This window comes from Salminus brasiliensis, chromosome 13 (genome assembly GCF_030463535.1).
Source record: "Salminus brasiliensis chromosome 13, fSalBra1.hap2, whole genome shotgun sequence".
NCBI lineage: Eukaryota > Metazoa > Chordata > Actinopteri > Characiformes > Bryconidae > Salminus > Salminus brasiliensis.
Window position 1 is genome coordinate 38,173,677 of NC_132890.1, and position 23,393 is coordinate 38,197,069.

The 23,393-nt window shown below is 42.5% G+C and overlaps 1 protein-coding gene across 1 annotated transcript; it reads left to right on the forward strand.

The window, feature by feature from the left end:
• The first annotated feature begins 505 nt into the window (after positions 1–505).
• Positions 506–22,044, forward strand: st14a (ST14 transmembrane serine protease matriptase a). The gene is made up of 19 exons (XM_072695651.1): positions 506–867; positions 7,650–7,809; positions 8,389–8,519; positions 8,622–8,692; positions 9,265–9,431; positions 9,588–9,617; positions 9,756–9,990; positions 11,697–11,839; positions 12,225–12,328; positions 12,436–12,539; positions 13,070–13,203; positions 13,313–13,417; positions 14,654–14,761; positions 15,637–15,753; positions 15,916–16,032; positions 16,181–16,364; positions 17,580–17,848; positions 18,622–18,758; positions 20,463–22,044. The coding sequence occupies exons 1-19, from the start codon at positions 823–825 to the stop codon at positions 20,619–20,621; spliced, it is 2,520 nt and encodes an 839-aa protein (XP_072551752.1). The 5' UTR covers positions 506–822; the 3' UTR covers positions 20,622–22,044.
• The last annotated feature ends 1,349 nt before the right edge of the window (positions 22,045–23,393 follow it).

Genomic DNA, 23,393 nt, shown 5'->3' on the forward strand with positions numbered 1-23,393 from the left:
AGGTGTTCTGTGTAATTCTAGGAACCGACAGCAGAAACCAGTGTGTCCGGTTTACCTGTGGTCAACTTCCAACCACCAGCGTAATGTTGCAACCGGAAGTGAATCACGGCAGGAGTTTCCCCCAGTTCCGTCGATACCAACGACATATCTATTAATTCACTGTGATCAATGTTATTGATAAGGAGTGCGACTGGATCACTGCGGGGATTTGACCTCTGCGCCAAACCCACACGCTGAATGAATACAGCCAGGTGTAACTTTACCAGTTTACTAGGTTTTAAGGAGATACCTGTATTTCTCTCTACCCCTCGCCCCGCCTGTCCTGGGGTTGACTGCTGGTTTAGCAAATCAGACACGGTGTGTTTGGGCACACTGGCCAATTGCAGCGCAGGGAGGGCGGGGTTTGTCGGAATACCGGTGCTAAAGAAGAACATCCTGCACGAGCGTGACAGGTGAGTATCGCTCGAGCAGGCCACGCCCTCTGTAACTCGAACTCGGCGCTTTTCCGTGTTTTCGGTCTCGCAGGTGCAGGCGGGCGACGGGGGGTGTGTGTTTGTGAGATCGTCGATTATTTCCTTCCGAACATCTGTAAAAGAGGTTTCCTCAGGTAGTGTCTCCCCACCTTTACTGCATTTGTAATTTTACATTAGGAAGGGAACCTGGGAGCGTCGCCGGACTGCTGGAGTTTTGGGGCGTTCTCGAGGCCCTCGCGGTCGACAGCGGAACTGCAGGCTGGCAGACAGGTTTCTGCTGCATCCGGAAATAGCCAGCAGATTAAAAGTACAGGTGAGAGGGGGACGGAGGCAGTTCTCCACCTGAGCCATGGATCCAATGGATGCAGGAATGCGCTACACTCCAAAGTCCTCGGTAGGTCTGACTTTTGCTTGGTCTGGTTAATGTTAGTCTGGGCTCTGTTCTGCTCTGTTCTGCTCTGCTGTAGAAAACTGTGCTGTCCGGGTTGTCCTCAGCTCAGGGACTGGTGTCTCCGGGCCTCACCTCTTCAGTACAGCCGTGTTTTTGGGCGAGTTGTGGATCTGTGTGTGTAGCTACACCACCCTAAATACACACCATCTGAGAGAGTGCTCCCAGCAGAAGTGTAGGCAGGCTGTCTGGAGAGGCCCAGGGTGAATCAGGGTATCAGAGAGTAAAGATAAGGTCATTAAGGGGAGATTACATCATTTCTTTAATGGTTTAATCTGATTCATCTACACTTTAGGAAGAGTCGAGCTCATAATAACAGAAAGGTACGATTGTGTAAATCAGAAAACAACAGAGTTCTGAGGAAAAGTGCACGGGAACAGTAGAAATGGTGGTCTGGCAGAACTCTGAGCTGGACTGAGTAAATGGGTTTGGGGGGTTTAGGAGATGGGAGTCGCTGCTGCGGCTGTTTAGGCTGTTTAGGCTGTTGGAGCTTTGCCTCTTTCTTCAGAGCAGGTCACTCTTTCTCAACATCTCTTAACTAGTCAACAAGACCCAGCTGGACGTCAGCACTGTGACCCGGCGTGTTTCCTACATTTTCCATATTTGTTTGTTCATATCATTTATGAAGCTTTTTGGTTTAGTTCATGGTCATACCTCTAATTTCAACCTTAACATTAGCACCAAGTGAAGAACACTGCTGATCCTCATCTACAGCGGCTCCTGTCTGTCAGAGGCTGGCTATATTAGGCAGGGAGTGAACAGTCAGTTCCTGCAGGTAATGTGGGATTTAGGTGGTTAGTCTTGGTGCCAGATACCACAGGATGCCTTCAGAGGTCTTGTGGAGTCCATGTCATGAAGGTAGCAGCACCTACTCAGTGTTAGGCAGGTGGTGTAAATGTTGCTTTAGGGGTCTGGGGTAGGCTCCTATCAGGATAAATACCCCCCCTAAATGTTTGTTCATCTTGACTGTTTAGAGCAACACATGTAAAATTCATCATCATCATCACCACACATCCTCTGCAACTCCACACCTCATCCCAAAAGTACTGGATGGAGCTCCTCCACCATCATTCCAGAGAACACAGCTCTTCCACTGCTCCACAGCTCAATGCCGGGGGGCTTTATACCCCTCTAGCCCACTCCTGGCATTAGGCAGCATGGAGGCAATAGGGTCGTTTTATTTATTTATTTATTTATTTATTATATACAGAGTCCTATTCTATTGGCAGTACTTTTCTACAGTTTGTGCTTACAGTTAGAGAAATGAAGATCACCTAAGTGCATTGAAGGAGTCTCATCTGACTGTAGTGTAAAGATGCCTGTGTGAAGCTCCAGTCACTGGTTAATCAGAATTCCTGGCTACAGAAACACACCATGAAGACAGAAGAACCTCCACACAGCTCAGAGAGAGAAGCTCACTGAGGAGGATCAGTCAGGATCCCTGAACATCTCCTGTAGCTCAGTTAAATCCACCAGTAAGGAGTGAAGGAATACAGAACATAGAGAGAGAGAGAGAGAGAGAGAGAGAGAGATCAATCATTATTTTTATTTATTTTTTTCTCTGCATGTTCTGTATTCCTTCACTCCTTACTGGTGAAACTGCAAAAAGGGTCTGTGATCAGATCCCTCACTGCCCTTGTGTTTAGGTGAGCAGCCTGTACAGTGGCTTTAATGGAGACGGAACGAGACGCAGGGTCGCACCCGGTCCGGTTGCGTCTGTTTCTGCAGGAGAACTGACTCCACGTTGCTGTGAGCTGTGAACGTTACTGAACAGCGTGAGCAAAGAAACCAGCTAACTCACACATGCCTACAGAAATCCAGCAACCTCCTCTCTCGTCCAACATTCTGCTGGACTGCACTCTGTGAATGCTCTGTGTTTTAATGATTTGGAGAATGTGCCTAAAGTGAGAATGCTCAGCAAACCTGCTCCTGAAGCACCTAAGAAGCCTACTGTTCATTTTTAACTGTCAGTGCTGAAAAGCAGCACTATATGTCCAAATGTTTGTGGACACCCCTTTTAATGAATGCATTCAGCCAATTTAAGTTGCACCCATTGCTGACACAGATGTGCAAATGCACACACACAGCTTGTCTAGTTCCTGTAGAAGTACTGCCAATAGAATAGGACTCTCTGGAGCAGATCAACATCATGACCCTATTGACTCCATGCTGCCTAATAATGCCAGGTGTGGCCTAGAGGGGTATAAAGCCCCCCAGCATTGAGGAGCTGTGGAGTAGTGGAAGAGCTGTGTTCTCTGGAGTGATGGTGGTGGAGCTCCATCCAGTACTTATGGGAATGATCGTCCAACATCCTGACCCCACTAACGCTCTTGTTACTAAATGCAGTCAGAGGCTGCTCCCCCTCTACTCCAGATTAAATCAGTGCTATTGTGTGCCTACGAGATAGATATAGTAGAATTCTGAGCTCAGGTTGTTCCGCTCAGTAGATTGTGTCTGAACTGTTGTACCATGACAGAGTAACAACAGCTGACCTTTACAGGAAAATATGTCTGTAGATGTCTTTAGAGTTTATCCCGGGAGACGTAGTTCCTCTGTATGAGCCAAGCATGTTTTAGCCTGTGTACCTGTGCATTATAGGTGTCTAGGTGTGTCTCTTTCGCAAGATCAGTCCAGACATGTTTTTGCCAGTGTTTATGAAGGCTAAATATCAAATGTTAATCAAAGCTTTCATGTGGTGTTACTAAAACATTCATTTACACCATATATACACCATCATCACCATGTTCCATACCTCTAACTTCAACCTTTACATTCAAACTGCATCATATACACTGATCAGCCATATCAGCACACAGAAGTCGCTGCTGCAGCTGTTTAGGCTGTTTAGGCTGTTTAGGCTGTTGGAGCTTTGCCTCTTTCTTCAGAGCAGGTCACTCTTTCTCAACATCTCTTAACTAGTCAACAAGACCCAGCTGGACATCAGCACTGTGACCCGGCGTGTTTCTGCGGGTTTAGGTTTCTTTACGTCCCGGCAGTGTCTTATTTATTTATTTATTTATTTATAGGGTACATAAGGGTTCATAATGTTTCAAATTTATGAAACTGGAGTTCATATCATTTTTGAAGCTTTTTGGTTTAGTTTGTGTTCATGTTCATACCTCTCATTACCCTAACCACCGTTCAGCCATAACATTAGCACCACTGACCAGTGAAGTCTGAGTCTGATATTTGCTGATATTATATTTTATATAAATAAATTCAATAGTTTAAGCTAAACTGTGCATTACTGACTGACATGATTCAGTTCTAATAAGTTCAAATGAAAAATAAAATGTTGTCGTTATTAGAAATATTATTATCAAATAATGTATAAATAACTGTGTAAACTACCCCTATTATTTCTTTATTTATTTGTTGTTTTATTACCCCTTACTTTTCTGAATTGTCCGTAATTGCTGTATTTCGTTAGAGCATGTTATTCTCGAACTGTACTCTTTGATTTTTTTCTGTTACAGTTCAGTTGTTCGGGCTGTATTGCTGCGATATGGATAATTAAGAGATGACTGATATTGGGGTCTCCAGTGGAGCAGCTGGGCCAAACCTCTACTTTCCTAGTGCTGGCTCTTATGCAGGGAGAAGGTAGAGTGAGGGGTCATGCCTATTAGATCTGATTGGCCTTGAGTGGTTGGGCTTACTCAGCTGGAGAGTGTTGTTGCCCCCCTGCGCTACACCCACCCTAATGTTGGGAGGTTGTGGGTTTAAATCCCAGGGATGCTGTGACTCCCAAAAAGGGCTGAAAAGTGAGTGTGTGAGCTCGCATTCCTCAGCTATGTGTTTTGGCATGCAGAAAGCCAGAGGCACAACCCTAGGAATTCTCCCTCTCTGATAAGCCTCGTGATAGCAGCGTAATGGGTCAGGGCTCAGTTCAGTTCAGTAAAGTACAGTCACTCTGAGTAACGCCGCTGTTTCAGTGTCAGGTCTGAGACGTATTTAGCTCCTGTGTGGAAAGGACTGATGAAACGGAATGAACTGGGTGTGGGAGATGACTGAGCTTGAATTTTGCAATGACAACAGCTTATGTCATCTTACCATAATGAAACCTGACGGTATGTTTATTACTAAAAACAGCTCAGGCTAAAAGTGACGCAGCATCATCAAGCAACATATGCTTGTCTCACTGTCCTCATCACAACGACTGGTTTTCTGTGTTGGAGTGCCTGTCTGCACATAACAGGAGAAATATAAAGAGTACTGAAAAAAGGTCAAATACACACAAAAATAATAAGGAATTAGGGTAAATTGCAGAATTGCTTTATTTATTTAATGTTTATGAAACAGATTTTTTAATTGTTTGAGTTAATTTGAACTGAACTGCAAACAATATTGGATTTAAATATAAAATATTATACAGTATCTACAAAAAGGGACAGTACACACACTTTACAAAAGGTAGAACAGACTTAAAAAAACATAATAAAAAATAACATGATCTGGCTGTATGTATTTATATAAATAAAAGTGTGTATTTATATACATATACACATTTTATTTGATTTATGATTGATTGATTGATTGATTAATTATACGCCACCTTCTTCGTTTCTACGCTCATTGTCCATTCTGTCAGCTCCACTGAGCACACCGAGCATAGGACAGAGCAGGTAGTATTTGGGTGGTGGGTCCTTCTCAGTACTGCAGTGACCCTGACGGACGTGTTGGTGGAGTGTGTGTTAGTAGTGTGTGTGTGCTGGTGGTACGATTGGTATCAGAAGGTGAAACTTTATATAATTGGTAATATCTGCTAAATTGTGCATAATGTCCAAGAAACAGTAAACAAATGATTGTATAGTAAATTATTGTTATAATGTCTGTGATTTTATTTATTAATTGTTATTATTTATTATTTTTAACAGTCTAGTTGTAGAGTTCTCTGCTCTGTTAGGAGCCGGTATTTGGGGAGTGAAACTGGAAGGAGCCGTTTGAGAGCTTGGTCTGTCCTGTTGAAGCACAACGAGAGGCACTTCATGTAGCTTTGCTGAGACGCTACTGGAAACATTTTTGATAAACAGAAACTAGGTCAGGACTGTGACGTGACGGCGAAGTGTCAGATCACATGATGCACCCGGGGCGTAATCTGACTCATCATAGTTTCACAGGGCTCCGAGTTACAAGAGCCCGCGGAAACTCATTCAGTATAGAGTCAAGGTGCATCATAGATAACATTAAGGTGACTGCAGTGTTTACAATGTCGTAGTTTAACGGAAAGAGAGGAATTTAAGACATTAAAAACTCATTTATACTGGTAGATATACTCAAGAGTTTTTGGTTTTGGGTAATCATTGATTTTAACAGGCCTAACGATACAAAACTAACTGAACAACAGTAAACCACAGCTTTCCAATAATCTCAAAATACAGCATTGGAAAGAAGAAAAACAAATGCAGTACACATAAATGTATGTATGTATGCATATAAATGAGGGCATTTCTTTTCTTAAAGTGTTTACTAACAGTATTTGATTTTTTTGATCTTTTGTTCAATAATAAATAGTTAAGCCAGTACAAACACTATTTCCAAAAACGGCATTTAACATGTGATTTCTTCAACTTTCCCAATTATGTTTAGGTGTTTCTGCACTGTTAAATGTTGTTGAATATTTTGTACAATGACCGTCATTCTATTCTATGATTGTATTTTTCAATGAGGGGGAAAAAGGAAATTTAAATGTACATTTTGCATCCACCCTGTTTTAAACCCTGATTTTTAAACACCTAATTATTTTCCTAATTAAGCACATTTTGGGGATGAGGGGGATAAAACATAATGTAATGCACCCTTCTGTTGAACATGGCAAGTGTTTTTTTGTTTTTTTTTTTGTCTTATTTACATAAACACTTTTTCATAAAAACATATGTATATTATATGTACAATCCTGATTGTGAGGCTTCCTCTAGTTCTCTAGTTTTTAGACATGATTTCAGGTGAATTTCTCAGTTGTTGTTGTCGGGTAGTCTCTGTAGTGCTCTGGGTTTCTTCCTCTCGGTTCCTGGTGAGTTCCTGGTTTCTGATGAGCAGCTGTAGATAAAGGGACGTCACTGCTGGGTTTCTTCCTTGTGTTTGCATCATGATGTGCTTTTAGAAACCAGAAGTGTGTAGTATTATTATTATTAACCCTTTCATGGCGTCTTTAATGGTTCTGGAGACCGGGGTCACTGTAGTTGAATCTGGTTTGGAGGAATTGAGCGCAGTGATCTGAGTTCAGAATTTTGATTAATCTTTCATTTAATAAGCTTTAGATTAATGATCTAAATTAAAATGTCTACTATGTCTTTGTTTTTATTTATTTCATTATTTGTGTTTTTGGTGGCTGGTGAAGTGGAAATCCTTCATTAATGCTTCAGTATTATTTTTTTTTATTTTACAGTTCAAAGAGAAAACGCATATTTTTATTTAGACACATTTGGACAGTTACAAATCTCAGATCACAGCACAAGTAAATCTTAATTAATTAATTAATTATCTTTTTTTTTATTTAATTAATTAATGCTCTTAATTAATTAAAGGTTTACATTTTATTTTAATAAACGTGTTTATTAAACAAGTCTTTTTGACACACTTTTTGTGATTGTTGCTATTGTTTCTGTATGGACACCAATGGATCACCAGAAGTTCACCATGTGCTGTAAAATAAGCTAAAAAATTCAGGCAGTAAAACTCTGTAAAACTCTGCTTTTTGTAAATGTGTTGATTCTCTCTCACGTCCTCAGGACAGGGACTGGGACCAGGCAGTCACATTCCTTCCAGCAACAGACTCCACTAAACTGGAGAAGAAGAAGGGTCCAGGAAAGATCGCCGCCATCATTGGTGTAGTGGTTTTTGCATGTGTTGTGGCTTTGATGACGGGACTCCTGGTCTGGCATTTCCACTGTGAGCAAACGTCTTGACTTTATCTTTTTTATGTCTTTATTTATTTTTTATTTTTTTTATCTCTCTTATTAATTACATCCATACACTTAAATAATTTATTGATGTAGGTTTATTATACCACACTTCCACTCACACATAAATGTATTTTTGTTTGTAATTTTTTTATTTAGATGTAAAACATTTGTTGATTGTATAATAAAATATAAATAATTGAAATATCTGAACAATGGAAAATATATTGTTTATATTACAAAAAATTTACAAAAAAGAATAGCAGCAAGTCACAACCAACCCCCCAGTTTGATGACCGTGTAGACTAATTTGGTTTATAGTTGTGTTCACATTGATCACTTAGATGGTAAACTACTGCAGTGCTTTTGAGAAGTCCTAAGAACACCTCAGGGTCTTAAAGCTGTTAAACTAAGCAGTCCTCAGCAGGCTGAGAGGAGAGCGTGCCCCTCGGCTCCTGTAGTACTGTAGGTTCTGTTCAGTGTGTGGTGCACAGCATGTGCAGTGTAAGAGATCTGGGGTTTCATGGATGTAATTGGATGTGCTCGGCTGTCCTGTGTGGGCTTGCAGACCGTAAGGATGAGAAGATCATGAAGATGTACAGTGGATCTATGCGCATCACCAACCAGCCGTTTCTGGACACTTATGAAGATTCCAACAGCACAGAGTTTAAAGCCCTGGCTAAACAGGTAGCAGCTCAGGTGAGACACTCCGTTTGCTTGTTGATTTATTTAATGACCATCATTTTTGTTTAATGATGAATTTAAAAAGAATGTAAAGCCACAATGTTTTAACATTTTCAGTTGAGAGACATCTACACCAAGACCCCCGCGCTGGCTAAATTTTATGTGGACTCTACTGTGCAAGCGTTCAGGTACGGCCGTTACTGTAATAGTCAATTCATGCTGTTCAGTATAACTAGTGAAAGCGAGGTGTTCAGGTGCACAGGTCTGACTGTCATTTGATTGTCCTTGTTGGCCCGTATTCTTGAATATAGAGCTGACCCAAATGATCAAAATATTCCTGTTTTTAATCCCCAAAAGTTCCTCAACTTCTGTAAATTCAACCAGGCATTCAGGTGAACCAGAAATGAATAAATAAATGTATCAAAATCAGATTTCTGGCCAGTTGTTCACAATCTGAGAACAAACAACCACTAAGAGTAACAGTGTTCTTAAGGACTCCAGTGTGGGAGTGACCTGCTCAGTGCTGTGTGTTCAGATCATTTGCACAGTCCCTGGCTTTCCATTGTATGTATTTGGGCCACAGTAATGAACATGCCTAACATTATGCCTGAATGCCAGTAAATATTCAAACCCTGCAAAATAGTTTTTGGGGTTTTGGTTATTATAAATCAGAACTGCTTGAAAAAAGAATGTTTTGGTTTGTTTGTTAAATATTATTCAAAAATATTAATTCTGTCCCTCCTCGTCTCTCTGTCTCCAGTCAGGGCAGTGTGGTAGCGTACTACCTATCAGAGTTTCATGTTCCAAAGTCTCAGGAAGCTGCAGTAGACAACGCCATGAGCTCCATGAATGACCCTATAAACAAAGCACAGCGCAGCTTCTCAGACCCAACAGGATCCCTGTTTTATGACAGCGTAGTAGCTTCAGGTACAACCTGCGAATTTTCAGTCACTTAGATTTAATTAATCTGAGCTTGATAAACAGACCTCATGAGTGTGTGTGTGTGTGTGTGTGTGTGTGTGTGTGTGTGTGTGTGTGTGTGTGTGTGTGTGTGTGTGTGTGTGTTTTTTTTTACGTTCACAGCTGTGGATTCACGGATGCTCATGAAGCGTAGTAAGTTTTTGCTTTGGTGCTTCAACATTTTATCTAATCTTGATGCAAGGGCGTGTCTGGGGGCGTTTGGGGGTGTGCTGTATGATGAAGGGGTGACTGATGGGCTGTAGAGTGATGACAATCTGTCTGTTTCTAAAGCGATTCAGAGGGTCAGTGAACGGATCAGGCCTGGCCATCCCATAACCGTTAAGTCACCAGGGTTTCCCGACTACCCGTACCCATCCAACTCACTGGTGCAGTGGCAGTTTCGGGCCGATCCTAACAGTGTCATCCAGCTGGATTTCGAAACCTTCAACCTGGAGGGAGAATGCAAGAATGACTTTGTGAAGGTGTACGACTCGCTGGCTGCCATTGAGAGCAGAGTAATGGCTGAGTAAGTGGGCAGTGCTGGATTTCTTTATTTGTAATTTTTTCTACATTTCTGAAAATAAATTGTTTAATTTCCATCATGAATGAGTGTTACAGACCAAAACCCTCAAATCTCAAAACAGTTATTTCAGGCATAACCATTTTGAGTAATAACTAGGTTTTTAAGACCTGCAGTGGCAGGCAGAATTCATCAAAAGTTCTATCACTGTGAGTAGAAAGATAAAACATTCGTTTTAATATTTTAGGCAAGGTACATGTATTATTTTTGTTGGTACAGTTTTAGCGTAGAAAGGAGCACCATGCAAATGTTTGGGCACTAAGTATCTCACTAGTCATTTCTTGTATGTAGCGCCATCTGCTGAGTACTATTATTAATGCAGGACAAATGCAGGACCTGTGCAAGTACTATATGCCCAAATGTTTGTGGACACCCCTTCTAATAAATGCATTCAGCTACTTTAGGTTGCAGCCATTGCTGACACAGATGTGCAAATGCTCACACACAGCTTGTCTAGTCCCTGTAGAAGTTCTGCCAATAGAATAGGACTCTCTGGAGCAGATCAACATCATGAACCTATTGGCTCCATGCTGCCTAATGCCAGGCGTGGGGTCTTTTATAGGGGGGTATAAAGCCCCCCAGCATTGAGGAGCTGAGGAGCATTTACATTTACATTTACGGCATTTAGCAGACGCTCTTATCCAGAGCGACTTACAAAGTGCTTTGCTATTTACCCAAGAAAACCTTAGCTAGTTAGAATAGACTAATAATACAAAAGATACCTCTAAGCTTAGACATTACTAAACACAATACAATAAGGCGACCATAGAACTATTCGTCCAAGTACTCTCTGAAGAGGTGGGTCTTCAGTCTGCGTTTGACGACCGCGAGTGACTCGGCCGTTCGGACACCCAGGGGCAGCTCGTTCCACCACTTTGGTGCCAGGACAGAAAAAAGCCTGGACGCTTGTCTTCCGCGGATTTTGAGGGATGGTGGGTCGAGCCGAGCCGTACTTGAAGCTCGAAGGGCTCTTGGTGCGGATCGGCTTTTGACCATTGCCATTAGATACGGAGGGGCTGGTCCGTTCTTGACTTTGTAGGCCAGCGTCAGGGTTCTGAATCTGATGCGGGCAGCTACAGGAAGCCAGTGGAGAGAACGCAGCAGTGGAGTGACATGGCTAAATTTTGGGACATTGAAGACGACCCGTGCCGCTGCATTCTGGATGAGTTGCAGAGGCCTGATGGTTCGCAGAGGGAGACCTGCCAGAAGAGAGTTGCAGTAGTCAAGTCTGGAAGTGACGAGAGACTGAACAAGCACCTGGGTGGCCTCTCTAGAGAGGAAGGGTCGAATTCTCCGGATGTTGTACAGAAGAAATCTGTAGGACCGAGTTACGTTTGGAGCAGTGGAAGAACTGTGTTCTCTGGAATGATGGTGGAGGAGCTCCATCCAGTACTTTTGGGATGAGGTGGGGTGGTGATCATCATCTAACATCCTGACCTCACTAACACTCTTGTTGCTTAATGCTCAAATCCTCACCGCAATGCTCCTCCAACACCTAGTAGAAAGTCTTCTTCTCTGGACAGTAGAGACAGTTACTCCAACAGAAGCAGGATCAGCTCTTTAATACCGTTGATTTCAGAAGAAACAGTGATCTCCTGCTGAACAGATTGTCAGTAAGGCTGTTGATGTATTCTTGTCTTTTTGTCTGACAGGAAGTGTGGATACTACTCCCCCAACAACCCTCTCGGCTTCATCTCCTCTGGGAATGTCCTGCTGGTTACACTGGTGACCAATGAGGAAGGGAATTATCCTGGATTCAGAGCTTCAGTTGCTCAGGTGGTGAAAGGCAGCAGAGGTACGAACGAGGACTTTGCATTGAACATGCTTTATCTTTATTTTGATTTGGGTTTAATACAACTATTTCATTTCAAGATTTTTATCTGCACTTCAGTGCAAAAACCTGTGGGTATTTGTGAGAGTTTAAGTAAATTATCCACTAACAGAATTTGGAAATAAGGCTGTCTCTGCATCACCTGTCTTGGTTACACATGTCCAGAAGTTAAATAATCTAAAATCTGTCCTGTTGAACTGCACTGCTCCTCAGAACCACAGCGAGCGTCATCGTTCCAGTTAATGCAGTCATAAGTTTAGTAACCTGTTGAATCTCACCACGACCCCCCCCTTCTCTCTCTCTCTCTCTCTCTCTCTCTCTCTCTCTCTCTCTCTCTCTCTCTCTGCAGGTACATCATGTGGTGGAACCTTGACAGGAAATTCTGGTACCTTTACATCACCAAACTACCCAAAATATTACCCACCTCTTACCACGTGTGAATGGACTATTGAGGTTAGAGAGCATCTCCATGGACACTAATAAATATGAATATGTAAGACTGTCAGATTAAACACAAAGGGTTAAAACATTACTGTGGGACTGTTTCTGTCTTTTTGAAGGTGCCCTCAAATATGAATGTGAAGCTGATCTTCACCAAATTCATGATGTCTGTGGGTCAGCCGAACCTCTGTCTGATGGACTATGTTGAAGTCAATGGGGAGAAGTGAGTCATCAAGTACTGTCCTGTTTCTCTTTCACTTAGGAGGTTTAGGAGGTGACTCGCCCACCTTGATCTCTGCAGACCAATAAAACGTTTCTTAAGTTCATTTGCACAGGAGTAAAAAAACACACACACACACACAGACACACACACTCCATAATCACTTACAGCCAGGTTTGCTGCTGGTCAGAATGTGTTTTTACGATGGTTTGCACCAAACGAGGGAGTTCTCACAGCAGAACCGTCCCACATTGATATAGCTTTGGGTTTGATCTTAATGGTTAAACTCAAACCGGTGCATTATTGACCGTAATGTCAGATTTCTTCATTTGGTGTGGAGCGTTGATTTAAATGTGTTCTGTATGTGGATCAGTGTGCAATGTTGAATTGGTCTGCACCAAAGATCTTTTGGTTTAATACATTTACGCAAGGTGCACATGGTTCACAAGCTATCAAATCCAATCAAACCCCAGACCCAGGTGCCAAATGCATGAGAACAGCTGTGGAATGTGTGCCTCTGTGTTTCTCCACAGGTTTTGTGGCAACTTTTCTTCTAACAAAGTGGTGACGAGCAACACCAACAGAATGACTGTAGTGTTCTACTCTGACGCGTCTCGTGTAGATCGAGGCTTTAATGCCACCTTCTCAGCCTTTGAGCCCAGTAACCGTAAGTGCTTACAGAGAGTCTATACTGCACTCTTAAAACCGTAGCGGAGAGCACGGAGCTGAGCGCAGGGTGAACAGCCATGCTAACGGTAACTTTTGTCTCTCCTCAGCGTGCCCAGATAAGTTCCTGTGCAACAATAAGCGCTGCATAAGCACCTCCCTGCAGTGTGATGGGTGGAACGACTGTGGGGACAGCAGTGATGAGAAGAACTGCAGTGAGTATTACCCAGGCTCTGGCCTGGGGCCTGTCTCGCAATATCTATTGCAATATTTTACAGAAGAGTCAGATTCTTAAAAACTACTACTCCAATACTCTCCCACACCTGGTAGTGCTCTTCAGTCAGAGGAACGGGACTATTCTACTTTCTGTGATGAAATGTGCAGATCAGAGTTCTGTAAGCACTGCCGGTGTTCACTGAGGATGTACCGATCAGGTTATTGTGCCCTGATCCAGGGTCAACAGAGTCCAATCTGATCTGATCTTTGTGTTTGTATAAATAATCCAGTCCCACAGTTTAGATCAGATGAGCTTCTATAATCAGACATTCTGGACTGACTGATTTAGTTTAGTCGAGACTTTTCTTAAAATGATGTTTTATAGTGTTTAATATCTTATTATCCAGTCTGACTCTCCTCCCTGACCAATCAGCTCCCAGCTCCTTTACAAACTGCAGTCTAATCACTTCCTGTGTGGGTGTGTGGTGGTACACACTCTGGACTGGTATCTGTGGTTGTTGGTCTACTGGTGTGTAGTAACTGGTTTATTGTGTGTGTGTGTGTGTGTGTGTGTGTGTGTGTGTGTGTGTGTGTGTGTGTGTGTGTGTGTGTGTGTGAGAGATTGGGGTCTCTATAGCGTGTGTGTTAGCATTAGCGTTAGCCTCCACTCGGTTCTGAACGGGTTCTTCAGTGCTGGTTTAAGAACAGAGGAAGGCGAGTGAGCGGTTCTGCGGTTCTCCCGCTGGTAAAACGGAGCGTTTCAGTGAGAGTTTTATAAAGGGTCAGATATTATGGTCTGTTTTCAGGTTCCACTGTAAAATAGCTCCACACTGCAGAACCTCAACTCCTCTATTTACCTTCTGAGAACGTCCGCACTGCTGCTGCAGCCGGCTGGAGATAATGTCTGTTAATGGCACACTGAGGACACCGGGTTGCGTTCTGATCTCCGTGGTTAAAATAAAGACTCTGGATTGGGATTAAAATAGCAGATACTCCATGCCTGAATCGACCCCAGTCCACCGGGTCGGATCTGGACATTCATAATATCCACAATAGACTGTCTTGTGTTTCATGATTACAGTAAATATGATGTATTCCCAACAGTCACCAGCTCCCTCTCAGTCCTGTCTGACAGTTTAGTGCTTTCTCTCAAAGAAAAAAAAACAAATATAATCTATTGAATTTGAAAAATTACAGAATGTTTAATGTGAGTGTGTGTTTTTGTGGTCTTTCAGAGTGTAGTTCTTCCATGATCAGCTGTAGGAATGGCTTGTGTAAGCCAATGTTCTGGAAGTGCGATGGCGTGGATGATTGTGGAGACAGAACAGATGAAATGAATTGTGGTGAGATTTTCAGTATTTTTCTTTCCTGTCAAAATCCAGCCATCCATGATCCCAGGTAGCACAGGTAGTCATCTAATCTAGTAGGTTTCAACATGTGGGCAACAGCCATCTACTCCGCCCATGTTGGCTGAAGTAGCAGATTGTCAGGTAGAATTCTCTTCCATATTCATGGAGCAGTCCAGTGACGAGTTAGCCACAGGGGCAGTTTCATCACATTCTTATTTGTTGAAGTAATTTTCCAAAATGTACTATAAGTATAAAAATGTGTGGACACCCCTTCTAATGAATGCATTCAGCTACTTTAAGTTGCCCCCATTGCTGACACAGATCTGCAAATGCACACATACAGCTTGTCTAGCCCCTGTAGAGAAGTATTGCCAATAGAATAGGACTCTCTGGAGCAGATCCACATGATCTTATTGTCCCCATAATGCCACTAAACCAATGCCATGACCTTACTAACATGTTCTTGTTGCTGAATGCAATCAAATTCTCACAGCAACGTTTAGAAATCTAGTAGAAAGTCTTCTTCTCTGGACAGTAGAGACAGTTACACCAACAGAAGCAGGATCAACTCTTTTTAATACCCTTGATTTCAGAAGAAATGAGCAGGTGTTTAAGTAGTGTATTTTAGTCATGTGGATTAATTCAGTAATTCATCTGGTTATTTTTTATCACCTGGTTGTATTCATATATTGGCTCTTGTCCCCTTACTTGTGACCACTGACCAGTTTTTAAAAGGCCTCTAAGACTAAATTGAGGAAATTTGGGTGAAAATAAAAGGGGGCGGGGGGACTCCATCCATCCAACATTCTACATTTTCATGCCATGTGTATTAAACAGCCTCTCTGTTGCTATTGCTCTTGTTCCCTCAGCCGCTTGTAAGCCAGGGGAGTTTGTGTGCGGCGATGGCAAGTGTATCTCCGAGAAGCAGAAGTGTGATGGGCGGAACGACTGCAGCGATAATTCTGATGAAACTGACTGTGGTAAAGGTAAGGAGAGTTCTTCATGGCTAAATGTCTGTGAGCATGGTGTTCATTTGGCTGCCCTAAAAAGTTTTATTTATTTATTTATTTAAATACTGTTTTGTAAATTATGTTTAACTACAAATAATTGAACATGACTCACTGTGGTTGTTTTAATGGTTATTTCAGCAGCACCATGTCCTCAGAGTAATTATGTGTGCAAGAACGGCCAGTGCATCTCTAAACAGAATCCGGAGTGTGACGGAGAGAACGACTGTAAGGATGGATCTGATGAAGACTGTGGAGGTGAAGTGTTGCATACAAAACACCCGGAAGCTGAGATTCCTGTAGTATGCTTAAATTGACAGTTTGGCCAAATAAAATGATTTTCCCAAGTGTTTAATTAATATAAGTGTAACTGTTAGTACTCAAACCTCTTCTTGCTCTTCTCTAGACTGTGGGAAGCAGCCCTATAAGACCTCGCGTATTGTGGGTGGTCAGGACGCTACAGAGGGCGAGTGGCCTTGGCAGGTCAGCCTTCACATCAAGAACTCTATTCATGTGTGTGGAGCATCAATCATCAGTGATCGCTGGCTGGTCACCGCTGCTCACTGCGTACAAGACGAAGGCGCGACGAGGTAAATTCCGCTGCCCTCACGCTTCACACCTGTCTGGTGTTTGAGTACTGTTGCACCTCTGAATCCTTTTCCTTGTCTTGGGTTTCTTAAAGGAATGGTTTGGTGAAAAATCACATTAAGCCAAAACATGTTTGCTTTTGGAGTTTAGAATGAGAAATGTTGGGTTTGGTACGTTAAATGTTTGGCTAATGAACACCTGGACTTGGACTGTCCCCAATCTTACCTAAAGTAAATATCATTTAACTTAACCATAACTTAAATAAATACCATTTATACTAAAACTGGAACAGTTAACTTAAAATAGCTGCTGAGCCATTCAGCTTTACAGACTGATTAATTTATTGACTTAATGACATCTGTTTATTGTGTAAACGCAAACATCTGGATGTGTGTTAAGCACATTGAGGCGTTTTTGAACGTGTCCGAAGGTGAGAGAGGTGTCTTAGCCTTGTACCTCCCGTTCTAAACTGAAGAAGCAAACTTGAGTTAACAGACATATACTATATGGACAAAAGTATAGGGACACTGTGGCTTCTGAAATCAGGTGCATTAAAATGAGTTTATCCTGCTTTTGTTGGAGCATTGCTATGAGGATTTGACTGCATTCGGTGACATAAGAGTTAGTGAGGTGATCACCACCACCACCACCACCACCACCCCACCTTATCCCAATCTCCTCCCAAAAGTATTGGATGGAGCTCCACCATCATTCCAGAAAACAGAGTTTATCTGCTCCTAGCAGTCCTGTTGTATTGGCAGTACAATCTCTACAGGGACTAGACAAGCTGTGTGTGTGTGCGCATTTGCACATCTCTGCCAGCAGTGAGTCCACCTCAAAGTAGCTTAATGCATTCATTAGCAGGGGTGTCCACAAACATTTGGACATATAGTGTTTCTTGGCTGATCGACTGCATCTGCAGTCAGTTTAATCCTAGTAGGTGAATGTAGCGTTAGGAGTCTTGCTGGAGGACTCCTCGTAGTATTGGGTGGTGCATTTGCCCAGGCTGTTCCAAAAGTACTAAAGCGTCCACTGATTTCTCTTCCACTGGGTTTAATCAGTCTCACATGAAAGAATTCAGAAGAATCCTTACTGCACCAGGATGTCTGTGGAAGAGCTTTAACTGTCTTTGTTTAATGTGTGTGTGTGTGTGTGTGTGTGTGTGTGTGTGTGTGTGTGTGTGTGTGTGTGTGTGTGTGTGTGCTCGTGCATTACAGGCTCTCTCAGCCGGGTTCATGGGATGTGTACCTGGGCCTTCATACCCAGAAGATGTTAGAGAAAGCAGAGAAGCGCTCCCTGAAGAAAGTCGTCGCTCACCCCAATTACAATGCATACACCTACGACAACGATATAGCCCTAATGGAGCTGGACCAGCCGGTCACCTTCAGGGACTCCATACGGCCAATCTGCCTACCTTCTGCTGCCTACGACTTTCCTGTGGGCAAAACGGTCTGGATTACTGGCTGGGGCGCCACAAGAGAGGGAGGTGAGTTGGAGTGTTTAGTGTAGTTTTATTGTTTATGATCTAAATGGTATCAGTTTGGGAAATGAGGGATAATGAGCAACATGTCAAATGCAGCAAGAATGCAGAATAAGCCTGCGAGAACATTTGGACTGTGTTTTACAGAACGAGTACAAATAACATACACAGCGAACTAAAGTGGCTGAAGGTTGGAAAAAACAGGTGGAGAGCTGTCCTTGTGGGACTACTAAAGAATACGTATAAACTAAAGCATCCAGCAGGCCTTTATGATCAACTAGAATAAATAACAGAGAGAGGAAGATATTCTACAAGATATTCAGCAAACAAATGACTTATAAATGCAAAACTACCAACTGCATTGTGTGCATGTAGTAGATGAATCCCTACTGCCGGGTGAAGGGGATTATTAAAACCTACTACTATTAGTATTTTTCTTTATGCGACTAATCTATATTCTAATGTGTATGTAGGTGCGTGTATGTATGGGTGTTTTGCTTTAGTTTTAAAATTGTTTATTTTTGTTTGTTTGTCAGACCCCAGGAAAAATATCTGCCATTGTGATAGCAGCTAATGTGGATTCAAATAAAACAATGGAAATATTATATTTATCAGAAATGCCAAACTTATGGTGTTGTGGTGTTATATTTTGGTGCCTATAAAGAGGCTGTGAGTATCTGCTGATTGTGTGTGTGTGTGTGTGTGTGTGTGTGTGTGTGTGTGTGTGTGTGTGTGTGTGTGTGTGTGTGTGTGTGTGTGTGTGTGTGTGTGTGTTTCAGGCAGTGGTGCGACGGTGCTGCAGAAAGCACAGGTGCGAATCATCAACAGCACAGTGTGTAACTCTCTGATGAACGGGCAGATCACTTCACGCATGACGTGTGCTGGAGTTCTGTCTGGAGGGGTGGATGCCTGTCAGGTGTGTGTTATTTTTTCTGTCTGTATCAAACAGTATAGCCAACTATAAACAGCTTTAACATAATTATGCTGATGTATACGGTATGTCCAAATGTTTGTGGACACCCCTTCACATAAATGTATTCAGCCAGGCGTGGGCTAGCATTGAGCTATGGAGCAGTGGAAGAACTGTGTTCTCTGGAATGATGGTGGAGGAGCTCCATCCAGTACTTTTGGGATGAGTTTGGGAGTTGGGGTTGGATGACACTCATCATCCAACATCCTGACCTCACTAACGCTCTTGTCGCTAAATGCAATCAAATCCTCACAGCAATGATTCTCCAAAATCCAGTAGAAAGTCTTCTTCTCTGGACAGTAGAGACAGTTACTCCAACAGAAGCAGGATCAGCTCTCTTGTCTATATAGAGGGTTTTATTCATGTGGAAGTGATCAATCAGATTCTGCTAATTTCTTAAGACATAAATAAGTAAAGTATGGAGATGTAAACAAGGTCTTTCAGAGTGGTCTGATGTGAAATGCTACATTCCAGAGAAACAGATTGTCTGAAAACACAGTGGTGTTGATGGTAATCAGACATCTGAACAGTCTGTCTGGTGCTCAGCGGTTAGAGCGCCGGGTTATCGATAACAAGGTTGTGGGTTCGATTCCCGGGCTCGGCAAGCTGCCACTGTTGGGCCCTCTCTGCTCCCCGGGCACTGGAGTAGGCTGCCCACCGCTCTGTGTGTCTGTGTCTGTGTGTGTGTCTGTGTGTGTGTCCTACCACAGATGGGTTAAATACAGAGGACACATTTCGCTGTACAGTGACCAATACGTGCACCTTTACCTTTTTCACCTTTTCTAATGCCTCTAAAGCCCCCTGTGTTCCATCACCACCACTGTAAAGAAAACAGTCAGTATATTTCACTACAGAACTCCTCTGACCTCCTCTGACCTCTGTCCAACGTTCATCTGAGCAGTTCAGTCTCCTAAACCGAAGCTCGAAACAGCAGAGCTTCACGTGACGTTTCAGCTTCGTCCTCTCCAACATCACAGAAGCTGTCGAGTTCCAGTGACTGACCGCTGAGCTCATCACTGACAATACACCCCAGCTCGCTGTGAAAAGGGCACGCTTTTCAGCCATGCCTGAGGCTTATGTCCTCTGTTTCGTTAAACTTCGCTTTTAATCTTTTTATTTTCCCTTGATGCTGCAGCAGCGCCCCCCTGTGGCCACATTCTGACATTTCTTCAAACAGAGAACGGTTGTGAGATATCTGCCTTCTAATTTAGCATGAACTGAGACATCGCCCCAAATATTTCTCACCTCACCATCCCACCACTGAACACCTCCCTCACTGCTGTCCGTCATCCATTTTCCTTCTCCTCTGAGTTTTTAAGCTTTTATGATGGACTGATTATGACTTGGACTGATTCTGGCTGTTCAGACTGAGTCTCATTGCTGTGGATCGGATCTTGGTTTTGGATTTCAGTACCGCATATGAAAGTCCCCCAAATCAGAACTGAAAGATGAGTCAGTGTGTTCTTGCCGTTCACACAGCCACTCCGATAACACGCCTGTCTCACATACATCACTTTTATTAGTTTGTATTTCTCTGTGTGAATGTAGCCTTTGGGAAATCAGCAGAATTTAACCTAAATCTGTCATATTTCTATATTTGCTGCTTGTGTGTGCTTAGTTTAACGTGTTATTTATTTAATTATTTTCCAGGGTGACTCCGGTGGTCCACTCTCTAGCAGTAGCGGTACACGGATGTTTCTGGCTGGAGTGGTGAGCTGGGGCGACGGCTGTGCCCGCAGAAACAAGCCTGGCATTTACTCCACCATTCCTAAATTCCGTGCCTGGATCAAAGAGGTAACGGGAGTATAACTGCGGGGAAACAGATGGATGGATTGGAATTATAAGGACTCGTTAAAAACCGTCAGTGAAACAAACCTCGTGCTGACCGAGTAATGATTCGCCTGAGTGGACAAAGGGACACTGGACTTGTGTGGAAGCTTTAGAGATGTATTTAAGCTGTGTATCCAGATTAGGTCAAAGATATGTTTGACCCAGTGATGAGCCTGTATTCTTCACACAGGATTTGTGCTTCTGATCTCTGTTTTTATCAGTTTTCCCCAAAAGCTCATAGAACACACTCCATCATCAGATGGGATGCTCCCTTCTGATGCTCCTTTTATAGTAGTCTGTTTTATATGTGTATATTTTGTGAAGGGAAGTCCTGGGCTTTTGCTTTCTGTAAATAAGTATATTTCTTCTTTTAAACTCTCTTCTCAGTAAGGCTTTATTTTAACTGTGTGCTTGTAGATTGCAGCCCTCCATATTGCTTTTGTCATTTCCACTGTGCCGCGGTGCTCTGGTAGTTTTGTTAGTTTTGTTTTTTTTATTCTTCAAAATGATACGGTTTGGGGCAGAAATTTACTCCCCATCCTCTTACCCATCTACATCACCCCATACAGTACACCCTATAATGTGAAATTGGATGATGTTCTTTTGTATCATTTAACTGTTCATTACGAAGAAGATGGTCCATGCTGACCTAACATTCTCCAGTGAGCTCAGACGTTATTTTAGCGTGTCTATTTTCTGGCCTGTCTGTCTGTCTTTCTCTTACTTTTTTGTGTACTATACACAAACTATAAACACCTATTATATGCTCTTGCTTTTAGCTCATAGTTGGAAAGGGGAATTCCTGCATAATTAAAAGCTTATGATATAAAGGTAATCAGAGTGCTTTGATGTGATGTACCTTCTCATTCAAACTTACCATTCACAGCAATGGTGATGGTCACCTGTGCCTTACAGATTATTATTATTATTATTATTATTATCATTATTCATAATTTATTAATTATCAGCATTGCATATAAGAGAATAGGTACAGGTTCAATGATGGACATTACAACCCCTGATTCACTTTCACTGTAAAGAAATCTGCTTTAGTGACCATTTCACATCAATCCGCTCTGAATCACATGGTTTAGTCTTGGTGTCTGAATTGTGTTTTGGGAAACAATGAAGTTCTGCTTTAAAGGGAGGGAGTGTGATGATGTACCGTGAAGTAGAAGCAGTTTCTCAACCATACAGTGAGTCTATGCAAAGCACTTGAAGAGAACGTTGTCTTTTATGTCGATCAGGAAATTTGCCTTTTAAATGGTGATGACCTCTGCTGTTTCTGAGCTCAGCGTTTCAGGGATTGCATTTAACTTGTGAATTTGAGATATTTAGAAGGTTTTAATTGTGAAAACTTATTTGTGCCTCATAATCTTTGCTTTTATGAATTTCAATGAATAAAACATCTGTAAAACATCTGTCCAATAAATAGTTCATTTAAACTTTCAGTCTCTGATCTGTTCTCTCTGTACTGGTTTAATTACTGGTGTCTCGTGATATTGGGGGGGCGGGGGTGGGGGGGGTGGAAGAATAAAACATTAAACATTAAAATAAAACATTAATGAACAAAGTTCAGAAACGAAGTAGAACAAAGCCGGCTGGATTCCAAAAACCAGAAGTCTGAATTTGCTGGAGTCGGTCCTGACTGTGAGTGGAGACTGAATTTGCATAAAGTTGAGCAGCTGCAGCTCCTCCTCCAGCTTATCTGTGTGAATGGGACCGATATCTGCCACTACCTGTCTGGGATATCTGCACGGTGTGTGTGTGTGCAGTGATGTGGAGGCAGTGGAAGTGTGTGAAGGACTGCAGGTCTCAGAGTGGCCTCAGTTTAACCTTGTGGATGTTGTTTCTCCTGTGCTTTACCCTACACTCCAGCCTGGCCTCAGGTAAAACACGGCTTTCTTCAGCTCATCTGTAAATGCAGCAGGAGGAGATTATGGTCTGTAACTCTCATGAAGAGGCATGTTTACTCTCAACCTCATTACAAGCAGATTAAGCAGTGCTGAGAGCTGTGGAGCAGGGAGGGGGAGATGATTATGGGCACATTCGGCTGATGTGATGTAGTGCCTGAAAGGACCGTGAGCTTTAGGAAGAGCTAATTAACTGCAGATGTTTGGTTTTTGGTGTAAAATGCAACAGAGCTTTTCCACAATCTACACTATACTGCACTATATGTCCAAAGATTGTGAACACCCCTTCTAATAAATGCATTCAGCTTTATACACTATATTTGACACAGATGTGCAAATGCACACACCGCTTGTCTAGTCCCTGTAGAGAAGAAGTACTGCCAATAGAATAGGACTCTCTGGAGCAGATCAACATCGTGACCCTATTGGCTCCATGCTGCCTAATAATGCCAGGCGTGGGCTAGAGGGGTATAAAGCCCCCCAGCATTGAGCTGTGGAGCAGTGGAGGAACTGTAGTACTTTTGGATGGGATGGGGGATTATGGGGGATTATTAATTACTGTATTAATTGTGAGATTCAGGAGTTGAACTGAAAGGAGATGATTTAAGGCTTTTTAAGATGTTTATTAGTTTTGGTAAATGAGTAAATATGTATGTAATTATGGAGCTGCAGGGGTTTAAAGGTACTACTCCCTCCTACCCTCACACACACACACACACACACACACACATTGACACAGCCCTACAACGTAGGCCTACTTAAGGCCTCCCAGCTACAACATCCTAACCTCCTCACCGTCCCCTCTTACAAAAAGCAAATTGGTGATCCTAAGTGGTTT